Source organism: Myotis myotis, unplaced genomic scaffold (genome assembly GCF_014108235.1).
Source record: "Myotis myotis isolate mMyoMyo1 unplaced genomic scaffold, mMyoMyo1.p scaffold_m19_p_8, whole genome shotgun sequence".
Classification (NCBI taxonomy): domain Eukaryota; kingdom Metazoa; phylum Chordata; class Mammalia; order Chiroptera; family Vespertilionidae; genus Myotis; species Myotis myotis.
Window position 1 is genome coordinate 9286942 of NW_023416390.1, and position 23521 is coordinate 9310462.

Below are 23521 nucleotides of genomic sequence, written 5' to 3' on the forward strand. Positions count from 1 at the left end.
GGGGGTATATCTTTGCCCTCCTAGGTAGAGGGTAAATTTACAGAAGTGAAATTGCCAGCACACTTGAAAACTCTTGAGAGATACCGCCAAAAGGATGCTCGCCGAAAACATTATTTTGCGCAATATCCTAGGCGCACAGTATATACAACATGCTAGTCAGACAGGGGCAGCTCCTGGCAGTTGAGGTTAGAGTTGATAACACTTTCTGCTCTTCATATACCCCATCAGACCCCAGCCTGCTTTTTACATTTCAATCTCGTTTCCTCAATATATGCTGTAGTCAGTTTCCGACTTGCCATAACTATCGATTCCATTTTCCTCCCACGTCAGGTTAGGGAGAAAAACATGTACAAAACTGTGGATAAAACCATCTACAAACAAGCCTTCAGCCCCGAGAACCTGATACGATGTTGGGACGAATGTCTGGACAAGTCTTCCTTTGGCAGCAGAAGAAAGCAAGTGGAAGCATTTAATAAGAAGAATTACTGGAAGAAGAAAGGACTTGCCATTATCCCCATGAAGTTTTCAGTCGGCTTTGGTGCCACTAGCTACCATCAGGTAAGGTCCTACCTGTGTCAGACACGCTCCTTGCCCGATCGATCAGCTTGTGCTGACTTTGCCGGAGTGTCACCTTTCCCAGGGCGCTGAGCCCCTCGCCTGAGCAGCACCCATCTGCAAGCACTTGCTCCGCAGTGCAGTAGAGAAGCGCCTCCACAGCAGATAGCAGCATTGGCAAGCATGAGACCTGCAGCTGGGGGACTGCCAAGATGGAGTCCTGACTGACCCACTGAACCCCTATTCAAAAAGGGAGCAGGAGCCCACAGGGCCTGCGGGGCTGTGCTTTCTTTTTTCTTTTTTTTTAATATATTTTATTGATTTTTTACAGAGAGGAAGGGAGAGGGATAGAGAGTTAGAAACATTGATGAGAGAGAAACATCGATCAGCTGCCTCCTGCATATCTCCTACTGGGGATGTGCCCGCAACCAAGGTACATGCCCTTGACCGGAATCGAACCTGGGACCTTTCAGTCCTCAGACCGACGCTCTATCCACTGAGCCAAACCGGTTTCGGCTTTTTTTTCTCTTTTTTTGAGGGGGGTGGGGGGGCTGTGCTTTCTAAGCTCAAGGGTCACAGGCTTGGGCAGGAATGGGGCTGCTCCTGGCCTGCACCCCAGCCCCCACAGCATTCCTGGTGCACCCTAAGTCTTAGGCAGGGAAGTCATTCCACGTTGCCCTGACCAGCTATTTGTTTCAAGCCTCCTCTCCCAGGAACAGGTCAATTCTGATGGGGAAAGGGGGGTGGGGCCCAATCCTCCCAGATCGGTTTGCAAAAGGAAAAGGCAAGTCATTCAGAGGCCCTCTCCAGAAGGGAGGGGGAAGGGCGGCACATAGGTGAGTCTATTAAATAGCACGAGGCCTGGTACTGAGTCTTCCCAGCAAGCCCAGTGGGCCACATACAGGAAAGCTGTTTAGAAAACTGGGAAAGACTTGCATCTCGGGATTGTCCATCAAAAGCAGAAAAATCTTACACACATTATGTCTAAATATAAATCTAAAAATGCAGTAGATCTCCCTTATGTATATACCATTGAAAACATTCTTCCACTTACACCCAACTATTGGCAGCCAATACACACACACACACATACACACACACACACACACACACACACACACACACACACTACAAAAGCTTCCCTGTCAAAGAAAGTCTTTCTTAGGTAATAAACCAAGTACCCCAAACCCCTGATCAACTTGAATCAGGCAGACCCCAGAAACCGCTGGCCCTGCCACTTACTGGCTGTGTGATGTTCAACCTCTCTGGGCCTCCGCTTCCTCAATTATAAGCTGAGAACAATAATCCTTTCTCTCAGGGTCGATGAGAGTTCAATGAGATAATGGCTGCACGGCATCGGCAGGGTTCCTGGAGCACCGTGTAGTTATCAGGACAGTCCGCCCCACACCCAGGAGATCTGACACACCTCTCAGGCCTGCGGCTCCTCTGTTGTAGGGTGAGACCCCCCGACTGCTGGTCACAGTCCTGTTCAGATCTGAGGTGCCCATTCTATACAGAGGTGCATGAAGGTTAATTGTCTGCAAGCCTGACTGAATCAACAGCTAAGGCATAAGAGATCCTGGATATCACATGTGCAGCCAAATGCGTCTTTTCTACAGCAATTCTCCAACATCAGCTGGGTGTCCAACAATCCATTTCCATTCTGACACTGACTACCCAGACTTAGTGCATAGGTCAAAGGCCGAGCCCCTCAAGACCGCCCCAATTTCATACACCAGCCCAATGGGGTGCTCAGGCTACCGGCACTTCCGCCCACCCAACTACAAATTTGGGGGTTTCCTCTACCCACCCCCTCAGGTTTGATAATTCACTAGATCAACTCACAGGACTCAGGAAAGCACTTTGCTTATGATTACTCCGAATTTATTCTAAGTGATACAACCCAAAAACAGACGAATGGAAGAGACGCATGGAAGAGGAGGTGTGAGGCTGTCATGTCCTCTCCCTCCACCATGGGGCCCACCTGGTCGTGGATGTGTTCTCCGACCCGGAATCTCCCAGAAATCTCGTTACCTGGATACACTTGAGTAAATCATCGGCCATCGGGGATTGAAATCAATCTCTAGTCTCACACTACTCTGGAGGTCAGGGAGTGGGGCTGAGAGATGTGACTCTCCCAGTGGTTGGTTTCTCTGGCAACCATCCTGCCTCCCCCGCCCCAGCTAGATAGGTTGCCCTCCAAGAGTCATCTCATTAGCATACAAAGCACAGTAAATTCCATGGGTTTTAGGAACTGTGTCAAAAACCAGGGGCAACGACCACATATTTGTTTGTATAATACCACAGCTCCCCTCACCTTTATGGCTGCCCCTCACCTAAACCACAGCCTAATTTCTGCCAACTTCTCATCTCACCACAAAAAAAAAAAAAATGTTTTAAATCCAGCAAAGTGTCCCTTTGCAAGACCTCCAGCTTCCCCACAGAGTTCCAAATTGATGTGCTCAAGGCACACCAGGCTAGGACCTGAGGTGTGTCATTCCAGGTCAGCTGATGACTCAGAAAGCTGGACACCTAATCCCTAAACCAGGCAGGAGTAGCATGTCCTCGCAGGGGGTCAGGAGGCCACGCTGAAGAAATACTATTATTAGAACCTACAAGCCTTGATGCCTGGAATCCCTCCAAGCCATCCGGGCCCCAGGCATCTCCAGACAGAATAGACAGAAGTCCTACTTCCTCCTCCTCCCCCTCCCCCTCCCTCTTCTCCTCAAAGGAAAAATACCACATCGCCATCCATCCAGTTTAACAAACACTTTTTTAGTGTCTCTGTGACTCAGATCTACTCAGAGTTCCCTTCAGGACACAAAGATGAAAAAGACGAGGTGCCCCTCCTCACTGAGACTCCCTGTCACCCCGGTATTCGTTTCCTGTGGCCTCAATAACAAAGTACCACAAACTGAGTGGCTTCAAACAACACACGCATTCTCTCACGGTTCTGGAGGCTAGATGTTAAAAATCCAGATGTTGGCAGTGCCATGCTCCTTCGGGAGGCCCCGGGGAAGAAGCCTGCCGTGCCTCATCTCATCTAATTGCATCTGCAAAGACTACTTACAAATAAGGTTGCTTTCTGGTGTCCTAAAGGGACAGGGATTTACAGGGGACGCTACTCAACTCAGTACACCCCTATAAGAGTAGGTGCAGAGAAGGGAGTAACGGATCCTTCCTGGAGAGGAAAGAGGAGTGTTCACAGAAGTTCTAACAAAATAGAGACCACAGGGGTGGAGGGTGTTGAAGGCTGGGGAGCAAACCAGGAAGAGAACAGTGCAAGTCAGGCAGGAACAGGGGTAATGTCAGGCTTAGAGGAAAGGTAGGAAAAGACAGGGATGAAGTGGGAAAAGCATCAGAGACCGAATCCCAAAGGGCCTCATATAATAACAAGGAGCAGGTGCAGGGCTCTCCCTTGCAGACAATGGGGAGTTTTTGCCCACCTTGCCCAAGGGGCAAACTGTTCTCCCTTTCATGATTCCATTCAGTGTCACTGTGGGGAACCCTTCCCTGGCTCTGCAGAAGCAGCTGGGTCTGTCCTCCCAGGTCTCTGGGGCCCCAAGGCACACCATTTATCTCACAACTCATTCTGCATTCTAATGACCTGCTTTCCAGCCTGCCCTCCCCCCCCCCCCCCCACTGCACTGAGCTACCTGAGGAAGAAGCACATCTTATTCATGGTTATATATCTAGAGCAAGCACAGAACACGTGCGTGTACTTACAAATGTTTAATTCACCAGTTGAGTGGTTTGCCAGAGATTTTAAGCAGGAGAGTGACTTTCAAACAATGCCCACAACTCCTGAGTATCCCAAGGGGCTCCTACTAAAACCAGGTTCCTAACTAAGACTGTCTTTCCAGGTGACTTTTGCACAAAACAGAACTAGGCCTCTGAACCCCACCAGGAGAGCTTGCCTCTGACCCCCCCCACTGCGCGAGACTGGCGTTTCTCTACCCCATTTCTTCTATTGAGCCTCACTAAACTGGCCCTGAGCTGTGTCTTCGGATTGTTTTTCTAGGCAGCTGCACTGGTTCATATCTACACAGACGGGTCTGTATTGGTCACACACGGAGGCAACGAACTGGGACAAGGTATTCACACCAAAATGCTACAGGTAAGATCAATAAACTGAAGTCATTGATCTCATTCATTGTTGATATGACTGACATTTGGCACTAATTTTAGGGTAAGGGACAACTCCCTGAACTCAAACCCTAAGATCTTGACTATTTAGTTGAAAAACTTCTTACATATCAAATAAAATGGCTGAGGTGGTGGAAATCACACACACACACACGTGCAAATTCTCCTGAAGCTTGGCCAGGGCTCATGGATGGAGCCGTTGAGCCCCTGGATCGTTGCGCTGGGTGTGCCATGCAGGCTTCGTAGAGTAGGAGTTTCTTGCTTTTCCTGTTTGAGACCAGCATGCATAAGTTTTGAAGTTTGGACAACAATATTAGGATATTGTTTTGACAAGTAAGGATAAGTATTTCATCAATGTTATTTTCCTATCATTTTTAAAGAATACTTTAACACACACATGCCTACATACAAAATAGGAAGATGTGACCCCAGGAGAAAAAATTAATTCTTTAAATAAACTTAACTGTATGACAAATACATTAGATTGTTGGAGTGCATATCTGCAGCTTTTGACTATCCATCCCCTTAGCTACTTTGGAATACACCTCCCACATTCCAATTGAAGGACTCCTCAATTCTGGTGGCTTTCAGCCCCATCCCCCTCCTGTTACTGGTACAAGATGCATGTGCCAGGGTGTTTAAAAAAACAAGTCAATAAAACATCAGAGTTTTAAGTAAAGAAATGTGTATTGATCGAGAAGGCCCCACTCAAGAAGATGGGGGTGCCTTACAGCTTCTGCAAATCTGTCTTTTTTTTCTTTTCCTTTTTGTTTTTTTTTCTTCTTCTGCAAATTCATCTTAAGAGAGCCCAGCATTCAGGCATCTTTTTTGTCATCAAGGGAAGGGAGGAGAGGTGAGACAAGACGTGGGTGAGGGCCATGAACAGTGAGGCTCTGACAGGGTTCCAAGGAAGAGCTGCAATTTCTAAGTCTTGTTCCAGTTGGTGGTTGGTCAGTTGACACCCACTGACCTGAGTGTGGTCTGGAGGCTCCTTTAAATCCTCCCATTCGAAACCATATTGTATTCTCTCCCTTATTATTATTACCTATCATGTACGTCAAGACGGGCAGTCACAACGTAGTTCGGCCCCCCATTGCTGCCTCTCGCGATACTGGCTGCCTCTCGAGAAAATGCCTGGCGGGGTGGCTACCTGTCATGGTATTGTCCAGCCCAGCAGTTGCCTGTCCTGTCGCTGTCCAGCCCTGTAGCCACATGTCATGAGATTTATGCTTTAAAGGATATCACGAACATATTAAAAATAGTCATTTTTATTAAGAAAAATGATGACTCAAATCTTCATAGAACTCCTTGCTGAACTTGAAAATATGTCTTTTTCTCATAGGTGGCCAGCCGTGAATTAAAAATACCTATGTCTTACATGCACATCTGTGAGACAAGTACAGCTACGGTGCCTAATACAATTGCTACAGCTGCCTCCATCGGTTCAGATGTCAATGGCAGAGCCGTGCAGGTGCTTGCTGCTGCTGTCTGTCTGTCTGTCTGTCTGTCTGTCTGTCTTTCCTTGGGTACTTGTACCACATCTCCAGTTTTCTTAGCTGGATACAGGCACAAGTGGCTGACTTCAGAGAAGCCATTTGTGTCACTAAACTCAGGCTCAGGCTAACCAGTGTCAGAGAGTGTGTTAGTTGGAGTAGGCTAAATGGCGGTGACAGATAGACCCAGAACATAATGGCTGAAACATAACAATGTCCCTTTCTTGTACGCTGAAGAGTCAGGGGGAGTGTTCACTCATTCAAGCACCCAGATTGATGGCAATTCCTCCATCTCCAACATGTGACTTTCAAGGCTGCCCTGAGCGTCATCAGCCAATGAGCCAGGGAGGGAGAGCGTGGAGGCCAGATCTGGCAGCCATGCAAGTCACTTCCACTCGCCATCCATTAGTAGAACCAGCCTCAGGCCACAGCTCACTGCAGGGGAGGTGGGAGAAGGTAGAGCAGTGGGAAACCACACGCCCAGCAACTATGGAAGAAGGGGAGCCTGCGTTCTGGTGCAGAGGCAGTCTCTGTCCTTCGAAGACACAGAAAGAAGAAATCTGGGAGCCAAGTCGTGCGGAACTGTGCACGTTTCCCCTGGCACCAATAAGGTCTTGTGGGCAGGGAGGCAGAAAGGACTCCAGCCAGGTAGACAGGGTACAATTAAAGCGTCTACATCAGTGGAGTCCTACCAGAGTACTCATCCTTTTTGTTTGTACTTGCTTTCTAACGGGTGTATAATTTTTGATTTTTCTGAATGGAACCATGACTTCACATTCCTTCATTCAAATATCTGGTTGCCTGTCCTTCTGTCATGTTCCTGTTATAAACTGTCCCCTTTTTCTATTGGAATGTTGTGGGAAGGCATATTCCCTCAGTGCCAGGACACTGCACTTAAGCTACCAAGATGAACCACTTTTCAATCCATTTTATCTCTGTGAGGACACCCTGAGAGGGGCTCAAAAACCAGAGATTTTTACTCAGAACAAATGTGTGGGAAACCTCAAATTCATGAGATCCAATTTTGGGTAGAATCAAACACAAGTTAGGAATAGCTCAATGTGTATGGAAGTTGTCAGCCCAAACTCAGTGTTAATTCATCTAGGACAGCGATTTTCAACTGCTGGGCCGCAAGATTTCGAAAAACATGAAATACCTGACATTTAGAGACACTGACCTCTTTTCCCTTAGCTTGTCAAATTAAAAAAATGACAACACAACAATAGCCATCTGGTGTGAATGAATCAAAATTATACCTATTGTTTTTGTCATTGCAGAAAAAAAAATTGGGGGTGTACTGCAGAATTTTAGTAATTAGAGTATGTGTGCCAGGAGATAAAATAGGGTGAAAATCGCTGTTCTAGGATGCTGAGTTTTAGGTTTCAGTTCTGAGTATCAGAAACTTTGTAGATCAGGTTATTATAAAAAACAAACTCAATTATTTTTTCACTTCACACCCAAAGGAAAGGCCGCCATTGCAGTACTTTGATGTGGATGGGTGATCAGGCAGAGGGATGGACAGAGAGTTGAATAATGTTTCAGACCCAGGCGGATATTGGCGTGTCATTGTTGGAGATTGGAAAGCACAAATTTGAATGAAAATAAGATGTTTCGTTTATTTTAATGGCTAGAAGATACAAAAGAAGGTACAAGTCAAAAATGTAGAAAAAGAGAAGCAGGAATTAAGCACATGGATATATTTAGAAAGGGGACCTGAGAGGAGAAGCTCAGCTGAGCCTGTGTTCTCACAGGAAGTGAAGCAGGAAGGGAAAGGCCCTCCAGTAACGGACGCTCCTCTCAAAGTCAGGGGCTGTGTTGGTACCGGCTCTGTGTCCCCAATGTGCCCGTATCAGGCACTCCATAGTATTCGCTGACCTAATCAGTTATCCATTCATCTCCTTCCACGCAAGTCCTGACCCCGGGTTCTTCTCTAATGGGAATGCCCTTCTTTACTCCTCCAAGAACGCTTGTCAGATCCTTCTGAAACGCCTTGAGCCCATCATTAAGAAAAATCCAGAAGGTTCCTGGGAAAACTGGGTAAGTGTTCCACTCCATTACTACAAATGAGGAAACCCACACCAGTGCCCAGAGCACCATGGCAGCACACAGCTGGAGCTCGTAGCGACAGTTCTTCTGAGTTGGTTTATACCCAAGGGCAAGAGCCCCAAAGGCTGAGACGCTGTTCCGTGATGTTTACCAGGTATGTATGGAGAGAGCGCCCGGGGAACAGCATCCCTGAGAAGAGGAATGGAAGTGTATAAAGAGTACCCAGAAGGCCTGACCCAGACTGAGCCTTCCTCAGACACACATGCACACACACACACACACACACACACACACACCCGATATGGAGTATTGTTATTGAATAAGTCTCACAGGAAATGATTTGTTTAATCCAACTTTACAATACCCTATATACTATTTCTTTAGCACAATTATCTCACATTTGCACATACACTACTAGAGTGCTGACATTTAGATATGAAGCACTAATACCTTGTAAACTAAGCCTGTACATCATGGATGGGCAGCAGGATTCCATTTTATTTCTTTAATTCAGACCCCTGAACTCAAATCAGAAGGAAATTGTTAGTGTACCAGCTGAGAGGAAAAAATATAAATTATGATGAGTTAGTCCTTTTATTGGTAACAAAGCACCAACAATGATCATATGTCAATTTTGACACACAGTTTTATTTTGAATATTTTTATTTTCACCTATTAGATGGTATATTTATTTTATTTTAACTGATTATGCTCATCCTGCAGATAGAAGCTGCTTTTGAACAAAGAATCAGTCTCTCGGCCACAGGATACTTCAGGTAAAAATGGCAACGGTAACAGCTTGACTTAGCCAAGAAAATGGGAGGCAACCACGCACTCAGGGCCTCCATCCCTCGTTTGTAAAACAAGTTTTCATCGTGTGATCTCTGAGGTCCTTTCTGGGCCCCAAATTCTACGACTTCACATAGGCCTTTGAGCTATGTCCAAAGAAATATTAAATAACAAAAATACCCCTATTGGAAAGTTAAACATGACTTATAACATCTAATCATTATTTACTTTTCTTTATTGTGGAAAAGAAAGAATAATAATATTCTTTAGTGTGAATTGTAAAAAGAAGTAACTTGCATATCAAGTTTACAAATCTTCCTCCCGATACCATAAAATCTCTCTGTGCGGAGGCCCCTTGGTAGACAGGGGAGGTGGGCGGGAGGTCACCAGTCATCACTGGTGCAGGACCCCTCAGTGGAGGCCCTTGGAAAAGGTGGGTTGATTGAAGGAAGCACAGAGAGGAGAGCTGATTGTCAAATTCTGGAAGTGCATGACATTAGTGTAACAATCTAATGGAGCAAACCACCAAACGAGAAAGAGAGAGAGAGAGAGAGAGAGAGAGAGAGAGAGAGAGAGAGAGAGAGAGAGATCTCATTAAGAAGAAAAAAGGAGGGAATAGCCATGCCCAATGCCCTGTACACTGTGAGTTCTAAATTCCTGAGTTCAGTTACCAAGAAGAGAGCGAATCAGCCTCCAGCTGGGTACTTTTCCATTATAAGTTAATGCATTGAAGTACTGGCCCTCTTTTTACCAGCTAGGGGGACTCACTGGGAATGCCGGTAAAATCAGCTGAAGTTCTCAATGTGCAGAGCTAAACCACAAGCCTAAACCATCAAAATACAGACCTGGAGAGCCGAACCGAAATGGTCCATTGGCTTCTCTCCGTTTCTGACCTCCTGACTGCAGCACAGAGCATCCTCTTTAAAGTGGAGGCGAAGATTCGTGTTGCCACAACCAGCGGGGATGTGAATACAGGCTGCAGTTTAAAGGAGTGGAAAAGGGCAGTTGAAATAAACAGCAGTCAAATTAAATGCTATCATAACTTTAGAAATTTTTTAAATGAATCAACATTGCTTGCACACACGCACGCACACAGACACACACACATGCATGCACACACATGCACACCCCCAGCTAAAGGGCTTTATTTCTCCCATCAGGGGCTACAAGGCCTTCATGGACTGGGAGAAGGGGGAGGGAGACCCGTTTCCTTACTATGTCTACGGAGCAGCCTGCTCTGAGGTGGAAATCGACTGCCTGACAGGAGCCCACAAGGTAATAAAGCTTTCTTCTTGGTGAGTTAACACAAGAACAAAACTGCGTTGCACATGAACAGCCCTGAGTTCTCTGTGTCATACTTGTATACTGTAGGAAGAAGACCCTTTCAATCCCGTGGGAATGTCTAGAGATCCAGCTTTATCATGAATTTGCACTTAGAAAGAAGTAGTCAGGAGGCATTGCTCATGACAGCCTAAAATGCATCGTTTCTTATTTTAATTCAGACATCAAAATCACTTTCCAAAGTTGTGTGGAAAACAAAAGGGGGGGGGGGTGTTCTGTTTCTAAAGAAAGGTCAAGTTATCTCATCTGAAGAAATAGGTAATTTAGCAAATTGTCCTGAGTAAGCATTTTGAAAGCACACAGCAATGTGATACTGTTTCTTCAGAGTGGGTTATCCCAAGGTGCTCCTGCCTCTAAAGAAATAGATTGGGGTTGGGAGAGAAGGGGAGGGCTGTGACAATAACTTTGTGTTTGCCATCTCATTGAGTCAAAGCCATGAATGCAAAAGACCTTCTGGGGCCACTGATAGTCTCCGCACTAAATCCAAAGAGATAGCAGATGTCTTACCCCCTCTAATGCTGATGGAGTTCAATGCAGTCTTAATTAACTAGCAGGAGTTTGGGAATCATTTGGGACCATGTGAATAAATCTTTAAGTACTATTTTTAATTCAGGTTTTCACACTTGAGGTCATTTTAATTTTTGGCAGAAAATCAGAACAGACATTGTCATGGATGCGTGTTGCAGCCTGAACCCAGCCATTGATATCGGGCAGGTAGGTCCTGGCCCACTTAGCTGGGTGCTGCTTCCTGGGAGCCATGGTGGGTAGGTAAACGCCTTCTGAAAAGCACACAGTCTCACAGAGCTTGGCATTTCCCCACTTCAGGTCGAAGGTGCGTTTATCCAGGGCATGGGCCTTTACACCACTGAAGAGCTGAAATATTCCCCGGAAGGTGTCCTGTACTCACGAGGCCCAGATGACTACAAAATTCCAACCATCACAGACGTCCCAGAGGAGTTCAATGTCTCCTTGTTGCCGGCATCCCAAACCCCAGTAAACATCTATTCCTCCAAGGTAAGCACCCACACCAGCCACTGTGCAGTGTGCTGTGTCAGGCAGCATAATAAACGAAAGCAGGTGGACAAAATAAAAAATAGATGTCAACTCTTATCAAGACCAAATCGAGACAGACTGTTAGAATTTGGAGATGAATCACCTCGAGCAAAGGGAAATTCGGGGAAGACGAATGATCCACCCAGTGGCCATCCTGGCCAAGGATTTGATTTATTAAATCCTCTTTCAGCGAGAACTCTAATATTCAGCCAAAGCTTTGATTGGATAGAATAACATTTTCACTTAAGAACCTGAAGACTAAAATTTTAAATGGGAGTGGGAATAAGATTTCAATGCTACTGAAACCTTAAAAACCAGCGGCAGCGTGAACAGAACCCTGGGCCAGGCCTCAGGAAACCTGCGTTCCTGCCCGAGCCAAACTCTGTGATACTAGGCAAATCACTCAGCTCCGAGGGGCTCAGGAGCCTCCTCCCTCCCCAGAAATAATCTAAAGCAACGTTTCTCAATGGGACAGGAAGGGGGGGTCGCCCCTCAGGGAACATTTGGCAGTGCCTGGAGACGTTTCTGGTTGTCACAACCATGGAGGAAGATGCTGCTTCTAGTGGGTAGAGGCCAGGGATGCTGCTAAACAGCCTTCAGTGCACAAGACAGCTGTCCACGGCAACGAATCATCGGGCCCCGATGTCAGCTGTGTCAGGAAGCAAAGACACCAACCCTCAGCAATTGCTAACGTCAGGAAATTGCAAATTAAAATAAAGGTCAGCGTGTGTGTGCATTGCTGTGTGCAGGTTCCAGGAGAGCTACCCTCGCAGTTGCAACTCCCTTTAGGTTTGAGATGCAGTATTAAAAATGTCTTTAAACTCTTTTGGGAGACTTCTCATGAGAGGCGGCAAAGTAGTACCAAAATCAATAAGTCCAGGAGTCCATATCCATCTGCTGGAATTGCATCATTTCCAAAATGGAGCCCTCTTGCCGCCCAGGAGCTTTCTGGGGACATAGGGTGATGAGGGGGAGAACGGCACAAGGGAGGGGCAATTTTGAAAGGAAGGCCAATCACCAGGCCTTTGGATTCTCTTTGGGCTGGAAATCACTCTGAGGGGGAAAGGCAAAAGGATGCTCAGACCCCACAGAGAGCAGCTCTCAGGGCAAGCAGGACCCTTGGTTCCTGTGGTTGTGGCCAGCCCCGCACAGGCAGACCTGTAGGGCAGTGATGGGTTTGCGCGTGTGCCGGGAAGTGTACTAACAGCAGGGACCTACCAGGTACCAGGTGCTGTGCTTTTGTGCTACCTGAATGCCACCACACCCTGAAAGGTACGTGTCATTGCCTGCATCTCACTGATAAAGGGAAAGGGACTCCGATTCAGTTTCTCTAGCTCAGGGGTTGCAAATGGGGCCATTGGCCAAATCTAGCCTGCAGATGTGTTTTCCTTGTCCTATGCAGTGCTTTTTAAAGTCATGAAATTTTATTTATTTTTTTTTAATATATTTTATTGATTTTTCACAGAGAGGAAGGGAGAGAGATAGTCAGAAACATTGATGAGCGAGAAACATCGATCAGCTGCCTCCTGCACATCTCCCACTGGGGATGTGCCCGCAACCCAGGTACATGCCCTTGACCAGAATCGAACCTGGGACCTTTCAGTCCACAGGCCGACGCTCTATCCACTGAGCCAAACCGGTTTCGGCTATTTATTTATTTTTAATGTATTTTTCTTGATTTCAGAGAGGAAGGGAGAGGGAAAGAGAGAGATAGAAACATCAATGATGACTGGCTGCCTCCTGCACACCCTACACAGGGCATTGAGCTTGCAACCCAGGCATGTGCTCTGACCGAGAATCTAACCGTGACCTCCCAGTTCATAGGTCGACACTCAACCACTGAGCCACGCTGGCTGGGCAAGTCAGGGAATTTTACATGAAAATACAAATATTGAAATTCTCTTGAAAAATGGGATGATCTGATCGTTTGGGCTGCGTTTCTGGAAGGCAGCAGTTAGCTAGAACCGAAGAACAGCAGCCTCCTTTAGACAGGACATGGGTATCTCTATTTCCCCATAATCCCCCCTGACTTCTATCAACGTATAGTTTGGTATAGAAGCTTCTAAAACAAATGTGCTCTCTTGCAGGGCCTGGGGGAGTCCGGAATGTTCCTGGGGTCATCTGTATTCTTTGCCATCACTGATGCTGTGGCCGCCGCACGCAGAGAGAGAGACATAGCCGAAGACTTCACAGTGGAGAGCCCAGCAACCCCTGAGTGGGTCCGGATGGCCTGTGCAGACCGGTTCACAGAGATGGTAGGAGTTGTTTACTTTCCTAGGAGGGGATTTTTCTTTTCCTCCTTCTCATAACTCTTAGGTAAATGTGTAATCTAATCTGTATCTAATCAAATTAAAAGATGAAAGTTAAAATCAGTCACAATCCCACTAACCAGAAATCACCATATCTCTCTCTCTCTCTCTCTCTCTCACACACACACACACACGCACACACACACACATTTTCAACCGTCTTTCCTTTGGATAAATTATTTACATACAGATACACAATCTTACACTGGATCTGTCACCAGTCTGACCACCCTCCCTCCACCCATCTTTTAATTCATCTATGTTTACACGTAAAATAGACCTTATTTATACAAAATCAGGGCATCCCTGACATGAACATTTGAAAAGGTCTGAGCAGTGTAATTGGGAGTGACTCAGCGAGCCTTCACTCACATCTGGATTGAGAAGATACTTTTTCCCATGAAAGATCACTCAAAAACTAGCTGCCTAAACCCATAAAGAAAATAAATGACCAAACTCATGTATCCCACAAACTCATCGTCTTTATTTAGAGCCACTGGCCCAGGTTTTGGAGACGAGGGCAGGGCAGAATGTCTAGCTTCGCAATAACAAGCCCCTTGTTATTGAGGCTGCTTAGACCATGTTGAGAGCGACCATTTACCCCTCATCTTATCCTGACCCGCAATCTTCCTCGCAGTCCACTGACCTCATATATGAGAATATAAACCCTTCAAGTCCTTGGGAGTCTTCGGAGGTTCAAGAGTTCCTCTGCTCTGGCCTCCAGACCGCTCCCCCCGCTGGACACCAGCAAGTGGGTGAGCAGAAGCCGCCTTGAGTGGAGCCTGAGGGAGGTGGAAAGGAAGCCCTGACTGTTGTTTAAAATATATATAGAGAGAGAAAGAGACTTTAGAGAGGAAGGGAGAGGAAGAGAGAGATAGAAGCATCAATGTTGAGAGAGAATCATTGATCGGCTGCCTCCTGCATGCTCCCTACTGGGAATGGAGTCCACAACCTGGGCATGCGCCCCAACTGGGAATCAAACCCTGACCTCCTGGTTCATAGGTTGACGCTAACCATTGAGCTGACTCTTGGTTTAACAGAGAACCAGAGACACACAAAATACAGATGCTTCTGCTTCTTCCTGTCACGGGAAATGGCAATACTCCTCCATCCAGGTAGTAACACAAAACCAGAAACCTAGGAGCTGGCCTGACATTTCTCCCTTTCTCTCTCAGTAGCCAGTCCTTCACCATGTCCTGTTCATTTCAACCCCTAGCAACCTCCTGCACCACTCTGTTCCTCCATCCAACCACTCTTAAACAAACATTTGTTGAGAAACGAATAGGTGCCAGGCATGCTGGGTGCTGGCAATGAAAGAGATCTGTCTCCACTTACTCTCTAGAGACTCTCAGTCCAACCCCCAACTCTCTAGTCTGGGTCAGAGCGGCCGCCTAACAGTCTCCCGACACCCACGGCAGCCAGAGATTTGTGGTGTGACAGCTATGATCCCCATTATTCTTGGGTTAAAGATAAAACTTTTTTATTTTCCCTGCCACGTCCAGAAACCTGTAAAATCCAGTGTGGCAGACCCCCGCCCCCCACCTCTACAGCCACACGTGGTCCCCACCCTGCCTTCTCTCTCCATCCCAGCCACACTCGCTTCTTCAGGCTGATCCTTGTATCAAGGACAGAGACCTCCGCCGTGTTCCTCCCTCTGCTGGGAACCATCTTCTTTCCTTTCCTCACCTGGCTAACCTACTCACCTTTCATATTTTAATCATATTCAAGAGATGAGTTGGGTACTTTGTTCTTGCATAGTGTGAGGTAGCAGGAGTGTAGTGGTGAACCGGACGCAGGTCCCCGCTCTCAAGGAGCTGACGGTGGAGCAGAGGAGAAAGGAAAACACTGCTGTCAGTTATAAGTGCTCGGCTGATTCTGGGTTATCCCTGTGAGTCAATGGAGCAATCTGTTCTCACTTAGCCCTAACCGTTTCTTAAAGTCAAAGGAGGTATGGGTGTGGCTCCAGCTTTAATCACTCAGCGTGTAATCATTCATTCATCTAACACCTATTCAGCCCCTTCCATGTGCCAGGCACCAGGGGGGAACTAAAGAAATAGTGAGCCAGTGAATCTTCACCCGCATGGAGTTTACATTTTACTGGGGAAACCAGATAGTAAACAAACACACAATATAATTTCAGAGGAGGCAAAATAGAAGAGTAAGGGGCTAGAATGCAATGGAGAGAGTTATTATAGAATTTTTTATAGAGTTTATTGAGAAGTTTTCTCTGGGTGTTCACATTTAAACTGAGGCCTGAATGAAGAGAAGGAGCAAACAAAAAGCTGGTGATGGCAAGGTCAAGGCAGAGAACAGCTAGTGCAAAGGCCCTGGGGCAGTTGTAATGGATTTAAAGTCGGCTGGGACTAAGGAGCCCTCAAAAATAAATAATCTTCTTAAGCCTCTGATCTTGCTTCTCGGGTGGAAAAATGCGTAGCTGAAAGGCTGTAATCGTTCCCACTGGCAGAGAGATAAAAGAAACCAAAGTCGGTGGCTGCACCCCTTATCTTCGCACCAGCAGGGTGAAGCCTGGACAGTCCTTCCAGTCCACAGATTTCCTGGCAACTTGCCTCTGTCACCATCCAGCTCTGTTCTTCAGATCTTTAGAAATATGTTCGCTCACACAGCAGCCTCCAGGCCCCCTTACAGACCAGTCTCCTTAAGGCATCTTGGAACACATCTGAGGCTGCATCAGAACTTACATTTGATCCAGCTACATCATGGTTCATAAGTTGAAATATATAATGATTCTCACTGCCATACAGTATTGTACTATACCAAAAAAAATGTTTTAAAGAAGCGTAGACATTAACATTCTTTGCATTTGGGCCTTTGAATGCTGTTGTCAAAACACAGTTTGATCTGCCCAGCCAGGATGGCTCAGTGGTTGAGTGTTGACCTAGGAACCAAGAAGTCACAGTTCAATTCCCAGTCAGGGCACATGCCTGGGTTGTGGGTTCAATCCCCAGTGTGGGGTGTGCAGGAGGCAGGCAATGAAGGATTCTCTCTCATCATACATGTTCCTCTCTCTCTCTCTCACTCCCCCTTCATCTCTGATATCAATAAAAATATAACTTTTAAAAAACATAGTTTGTTCTGACAGGTGAGAAGATGAGAGGGTAGAATGTCTGTGACTAGAACATGAGCACTGGAAAGTCCTCTTTTAATAAGCTCCTTATGACCGTAAGGTAAATAACAGCCTATTTCTTACATAGAAATGACGGTCTGACACAGTAGTTACTTTTCCTCTTGGAATTAAATAACATATGCATTTAAATGCTCGTAAAAACGCTGTGTAAATACAAGTCACTGTACATATTAGAGAGAAGTCTCCATCAAGGACTCGTCACTGTCAAAGACCTTCTTCCAGATGCGCCCCTCCCCAAGGCTGAAGAGCGTCCACATTCAATCAGGTGGACCTGGCCAGGGCAGAAAACAGCTCAAGATGAGCAGCCACATTTTCACGGATAATTAGCTTCAAGCTTCAGCAAAAAGCCCGCCTTAGTAAGAAGGCCGGAGCGTTTTTTGCTTAAACGTGCCACCTGTTTACTTTGGTACGGGCAGCCCTTCCTGCCAGATGTGGATGAGGCTGTCCCAGGGGCAGGCAGCCTGCTCCCCTGCGCTCCCCCTTCCCCCTGCACAGCCGCTCCCTCCATGCACAGCCCCCCCATGCACAGCCGGCCACCCCACCCCACCCCCACCCCCCCCCCCCCGCGCGCCCCGCATGCACAGCCGGCCCCTCCCCCATGCACAGCAGCCCCCCCCCCCCGCCCCATGCATAGCCGCTCCCCCTACCCCCTCCTCACCCCACGCACAGCCTCGCCATGCAAACCGCCCCCACCCTCCCCCCCCTCCCCCCCCCCCGCCCAGCCCCATGCACAGCCTCCGTTCTCTGAGAGGGAGAGGCGAGCAGCCTGTCCCAGGGACTGCTCCCATTTCCTGTGGTTCTGCGACCAACCCCACGGCACGTGGAAACGCGCAGTGTCCCGGCTGCTCTGCTGAAGGCTACGCCGCAGTCACGGGCAGGGCCGTCCAGCGGCACAAACACGCCGGCCACGTGGACTCGGGGAGACCGAATGACTCAGGGGCCGCTCAGAGCGGAGACGCCCCGCGGTGCCTCCCTTCCTCGGGTGCTGCGCCCACGCCCTTCCAGTGCGACATGCACACACACACGCACACACACACACACACTCACACACACACACACACTCCACACTCTCCCCTGCCTCTCGCGCTGCCCTGGCGGGGGTCACCGGCGCTCTCACAGGCTGTGAAACTGGTGCCACGTGGGGCATGCCTGTCCCAGGAGGCAGGGACTGACTGCTCCCCTCCATGCTCGGACCCACCTCCTCCCTGCAGGGGCCTTTCCGACCACCGAGGGTAGCTTATCTTATCGGATGCTGTCGTTAAATGTATATGTTTGTACCTAAAAGCTCTCCTACCTGGTCCCTGGAAGGTTACTCCTTCAGGCGGGAGAATCAGAAGAGAGAGGGGGAAGAAGGCAAAGCTGAATTCCCTGAGATTAAGAGAGGGAGGGAGGAAGGCAGGATGTGAGACAGAAAGAGGTCTTATCTCGGGAGGGAAAGGCGTAACAGGCACTGCTTTAACTCAGTGAGGACACGGCCTGGAGCCGGAGGACAGGCTGGCATCTCAGCTCTCCCTTTCGGGATTTACTTACTCTTCTGATCACTCCGTATCCTCATCTATAAAATGGGGGAGGAGGCGTGTGGAGAGGATAATTATAATTCCCACACAGGGTTGTTGTAAGGTTTAAGTAGATAATATGTGGAAAGCATTTAGCAGTGGACCTTACATAGGTAGTGGTCAATATACATTGATGATGATGATGATAACGATGATGATGATGGAGTCTGAAGTCCCCAGGAGCACCATCAGTTTCAGAGACTTGCTAGATCAGTGGTTCTCAACCTTCCTAATGCCGCAACCCTTTAATACAGTTCCTCATGTTGTGGCGACCCCCAATTTCATTGTTACAAATTGAACATAATTAAAGCATAGTGATTAATCACAAAAACAATATGTAATTATATATGTTTTCCGATGGTCGTAGGCGACCCCTGTGAAAGGGATGTTCGACCCCAAAAGGGGTCGCGACCCACAGGTTGAGAACCGCTGTTTTGGATGGACTCACAGGACTTAGAATGCTGTTGTAGTCCCGGTTTTGGTTTCTTCCATGAGAGGATACAGATGAGGCAAAGGCAGATAGGGCAAAGTCCAGGAGAGACTGGGTAGGAGCTTCCAGTGGCCTCTCCTGGTGGAGCTACACCGACAGCACTGCATTCTCCCAGCAACAAGGTGGGAGAAGGAACACAAAGTGTCCATCACCTGGGAAGCTCACCTGAGTCTGGCGTTCTGGGTTCTCACTAGGGATCAGTGATGGAGCACAGGTCACCTGCATCACTGACCTGAGTTACTGTGTCCAGCCCTTCCAGAGGCCAGGTGATGCCCACTGACCCAACGCCTCAGGTAGACAAAGACACTCTAATCAGGCAGGATCCTTCAAGGGTTTATTTAGGTGTTATCTCCCTGGGGCTGGTCGAAGTCTCTTTCTTTGGAATGTGCAGAGGTTGGACAACTCAAGCCTGCTGAGTTAATCCTTTACTACACAATAATGATGATGAAGATGATGAGGAGGAATTCTGGATGGATGGCAGCTACCACTGACACTGGGCCTTGACACCAATGAGACCGGATACAGACCTATCTCAGAAGCTGAGATTTAACTAAAAGTGGACTCCATCTTGATGGCCATTGTGAACATATTGCCTTCATTCTAGCTATCAAGAACCAACCAGGGAGGAAGAGGAGGAGGGAGGAAGGGGTCAATGGCACCAAGCAAGAGAGAAGATAAAGGGAAGGTCACCAAAGGCCAAGGAAGAGCAGCTTAAGTCCCAGGTCTGGGTCTCTGAAACGAACAAACAAAAAAAAGCAAGTTATGTCCTCATTCAAGGAGGTAGGGAGGAGGTAAGACCCAAGAAGGCCGAGGTAGCAAGATAATGAGTGTTGATCTGGGTCCCAAAGCCAAGGGTACCTCAGGAACACAGGTCTGGTGGAAAGTGCAGGAGGCAGGTTTTGGAAGAGACTAAAAATTGCCATCACCTTTAGCAGGAGAGTTGACCTGAATCGACCTCAGACTAGACTGAGGAGCTTTGTCCAGCGTCCAGCCCGCCCAGCGCAGGTGCCACAGGCTGATTGTAAATAAGGTACCCGTTGCAGCAGCTAAGTAGAGAATCAGGGACGTCTCTCTGTGAAGGGCGAACCTAGCCCTCCATTCATATTTCATTACAGATTAAGAGCAAACAGGAAGAGTAGAATTTGTTAAGTTATCCTGATAGGAGTTGGATGGTTGTTTTGGGTTTTTTTGTTTGTTTTGTGGGGGGTTTTTTGTCTTCTTTTTGTACTTTTATGCAATAAATATTAGGAGGAAAGCTTTTTGGAACCCTCATAACTTTTCGTTATTTATGGGAGGTTTGTGCTTTTACACCTGTGTAACTAAAAGTCAACTCTTTGGACAAAAAAAAAGCATAACAGCAGAGGCAAGGAATGTAATTTCTGCTTTTTTGGCCAAACCTAAGGGAGAGCATTCCCACCAGAGGAAACGGGAATTGAGGACCACAAGAAGGAAGGATTCACGAGTCAAGTTCTTGGGGCTCGAAGGCCAGGATAGGGAAATGAGCCTGGGTTTTAACTGGCAAGGGTTCTGGACAAAAACCATTTGGCTGAAGGTGTAGACAGAGCTGCTCTCAAATTATGGCACAGGAGTCCTGGTCCCTAGGCTCCAACACAAACAACTCTCAACCTAACCACTCCCCTTTCCACCCTCCCTAACCCTGCAAATGCGTTCATAGGAAATATAATTCTCTGTGAGATTCACATCTTGGAAGTAAAAAGGATAGATAACTAATAGAGTGTCTTCTTACTTAACAACGAGAAGAGCAGCAGATATCACAATACCAGACCCCCTGTCTCTTCAGAGTTGACCCTGGAAAGAAAGGGTATTCCCCAGGAAAAGCTACCTCCTCCCATCAGAAAAATTTCCCCAAATCTACAGATTTGATATAATTTTCCTGGTGAAATATATGCAGTGGTCTTATGATATTGTTTTGATTTTGCTTTCTTTCTTAGATCCCAAGAGATGACCCTAAGACATTTAGACCTTGGTCTATCCCTATAGCATAGCACTGCTGTCACTTTTCTGAAAGGTAAGATCAGTAAGCTGAAAGATAATTACTCAGAAAAACTGATCCAGTCCTTTGTGTTCTATGGAAATTTATGATGACACAAGTGTGTAAGTCCAGTTTCTTTTTTTTTATTTGTTTAAAATGTTTTTGTTGATTTCAGAGAGAGGAAAAGAGAGGGAGAGAGAGAGAAACATTGATTTGTTGTTCCATTTATTTATGCATTCGTTGGTTGATATTTGTATATGCCCTGACTGGGGATAGAACCTGCAACCGTGGTGTATCGGGACCATGCTCCAACCAACTGAGCTACCCGGCCAGGGCTCATCTAGCTTCTTATTTTATAAATGAAGATGTGGGGGCCAAGGGAGAATAAATAACTACCTCAATGTATTTATTCATAGCCATAAACCTTACCAGTTCAATTTTTCAACTATTTATTGTTCTTCTCTCACACCAAGTCGAGGGATTTACACACTTTTATAATTATTCTTTTTTTTTCAGGTGCTTCAGTTTTCTACAAGTGAAAAGATGGCTTGTTAATCCTAACTGGACTCCACACTGATATTCTTATAGTGATATGAAGAAGAAAAAATGACACAAAACTTAGAAACATTATTCAAGTCTGATTACCTTGACAAGATGAATCATTATTTACGAATCATTAATTTAGACTTTCTGGCCTAGAGGCCACCAGACAACCACTGGGATAGTCACACACAGCAATCAATCTTAATGCTAAGTTGTTTCTGACAGCATCATGTCAATATTGCTGTAAAAGCAAATCTTTCCTTTGTGTTTATCCAATATCATTGGACTGTAATGCAGGCTACAATCCTAGAATGAAAGACACTTCGCAGTAGATAAGCATGTGATTACTTTCCCCAGGGATGTGTTTGATTCAGTGGCCACAGTTAGGGACACCACAGAGTTCTACAAGGTTTGATTTTATTTTGTTTTTACTGTGGATTAGCTATGGGTCCGTGTATGTGCATTTGACAGCAAAGCAGTTGTATTTTCCTCATTGTAGATGAGTTATTCAACTGGTTGATATTCTTTTGGAATTTGGAAGGCAAAAGCATTGTAAAAAATGTTTTCAATGTAGTATCATAAAACCCTTTTACTTCTTAAATCTGTTTATAAAAAAAAAACACCTGATCTGGTATCAGAGTTTCAGGAAAACTTCATTGCTCCATTTCCCATATATTGAAGTGGGTAACACAGAGCAAAAAAAATTCTAAATTGTAATCACCCTATGTTGAAGTTGGAAACATGCAGGGTCCACCAAATTTTATTCCTCGATTTTAGAGGCCTTCAGAGAAGGAGAAACCAGCAAATGAATTATTCCGTATTTGACCAGAAAGTCAGGGGGTAAACTGACATTCTATCAACCAGAATTCATATGATCAGGCTCACCAAGCCTTCCACTACAGTGACTCCTTGAAGCGAATGAAGGATAGGCCGAGCTGAGAGCGTTTGGTGGTTGGTGAGAGAAGGTAAACATTAGACATGCCTTACAGCCTGGAGGAGGTTGAAGGTCAGGGGAGGCACTGAGCCCATGTGATTGAAGGGACTGGGACACAGCTGTTCACAGGCCCATCCGCTGACTTTGGAGGCTCCACTAGGGCACAGGAGTCCAGGGGAGAAAGTGGGACAGGAGCACAAGGAGAAAGGAGTCGGGAGCAGAGGGGTCATGGGCAGGACAAAATTTACGAACGATTTTTGAACACATGAGCAGAAGAGTTGGGGAACTTAGTGGGAGCAGCCGGGGTGAAATAAGTTGAAGTAAAAAGATGTTTTAGCCCTGGCCACAGCGGCTCAGTTGGTTGAGCATCATCCCATGCACCAAAAGTTCACTGGATTTATTCCCAGTCAGGGCACATACCTCCAGTTTATGGGTTCAATTCCCGGTTGGGGCATGTAGGAGGCAATTAGTGTTTCTCTCTCTTTCCCTCTCTCTCTAAAATAAATAAAAATCATATTTTAAAAAGATTTACTTCTTTTTTTAAAGATGTTTTGAAAACGTAAGTGAAGCCTTGGCCGGGTTGCCCAGTGGGTTGGAGCACTTTGGCTCACACAGCTACTACAGAGAGAGCACACGAGTGAACGCGCAGGCAGAAGCGTGCTGCCGAGACAGCTCTTTGTTACGATCTGGTTATAGACTCTGGACTTGGGAGAGAGCAGGCTTTCTTTCAAACTAGCCAATCTCTGTCCTATCTCCTGTGGGCTGGTGCTGCATCCTCCCCGTCCCCTCCAATCTTTCCCCCAGGTTTTCCAGGCTAGACTCCACCCCTGTAAGTTGCCACATGCACCCAGCAAAGGAACTGCCACTGCTGTTTCTATTCCTCCCTTGGTAATCACAGCTAAAGACTGGAGCTGATTCTTCCTGCCCACTTCCGGAATGAAGGCCCCTGGGTGGAGAGCACTGTCCCCTGGAAAGCCTGTGAATGCGTGGCTTCCTAGTGAATCAGGTTTAATGTCCAATTCCATTGGCTCCCTTCTTAACTAGCTACTTATGCTAACATGCACATGTGTGTATGAGTGTGTATGTGTGTGTGTATATATATATTTTTTTTATTATTTTTTTTTTAAA

The 23521-nt window shown here is 46.6% G+C and overlaps 1 protein-coding gene across 1 annotated transcript in view; it reads left to right on the forward strand.

Moving 5' to 3' along the window:
• The window catches only part of LOC118661465 (aldehyde oxidase 2), a 63369-nt gene extending 40189 nt beyond the window's left edge, over window positions 1-23180 (forward strand). The window contains exons 24-34 of the mRNA XM_036319567.1: window positions 331-558; window positions 4577-4672; window positions 6044-6172; window positions 8157-8231; window positions 8964-9016; window positions 10190-10304; window positions 11019-11084; window positions 11196-11384; window positions 13511-13678; window positions 20876-20952; window positions 21433-23180. Of these exons, the coding sequence (XP_036175460.1) occupies window positions 331-558; window positions 4577-4672; window positions 6044-6172; window positions 8157-8231; window positions 8964-9016; window positions 10190-10304; window positions 11019-11084; window positions 11196-11384; window positions 13511-13678; window positions 20876-20929 (1173 nt within the window). The 3' untranslated portion in view covers window positions 20930-20952; window positions 21433-23180. The remainder of the gene's footprint in view (window positions 1-330; window positions 559-4576; window positions 4673-6043; window positions 6173-8156; window positions 8232-8963; window positions 9017-10189; window positions 10305-11018; window positions 11085-11195; window positions 11385-13510; window positions 13679-20875; window positions 20953-21432) is intronic.
• The last annotated feature ends 341 nt before the right edge of the window (window positions 23181-23521 follow it).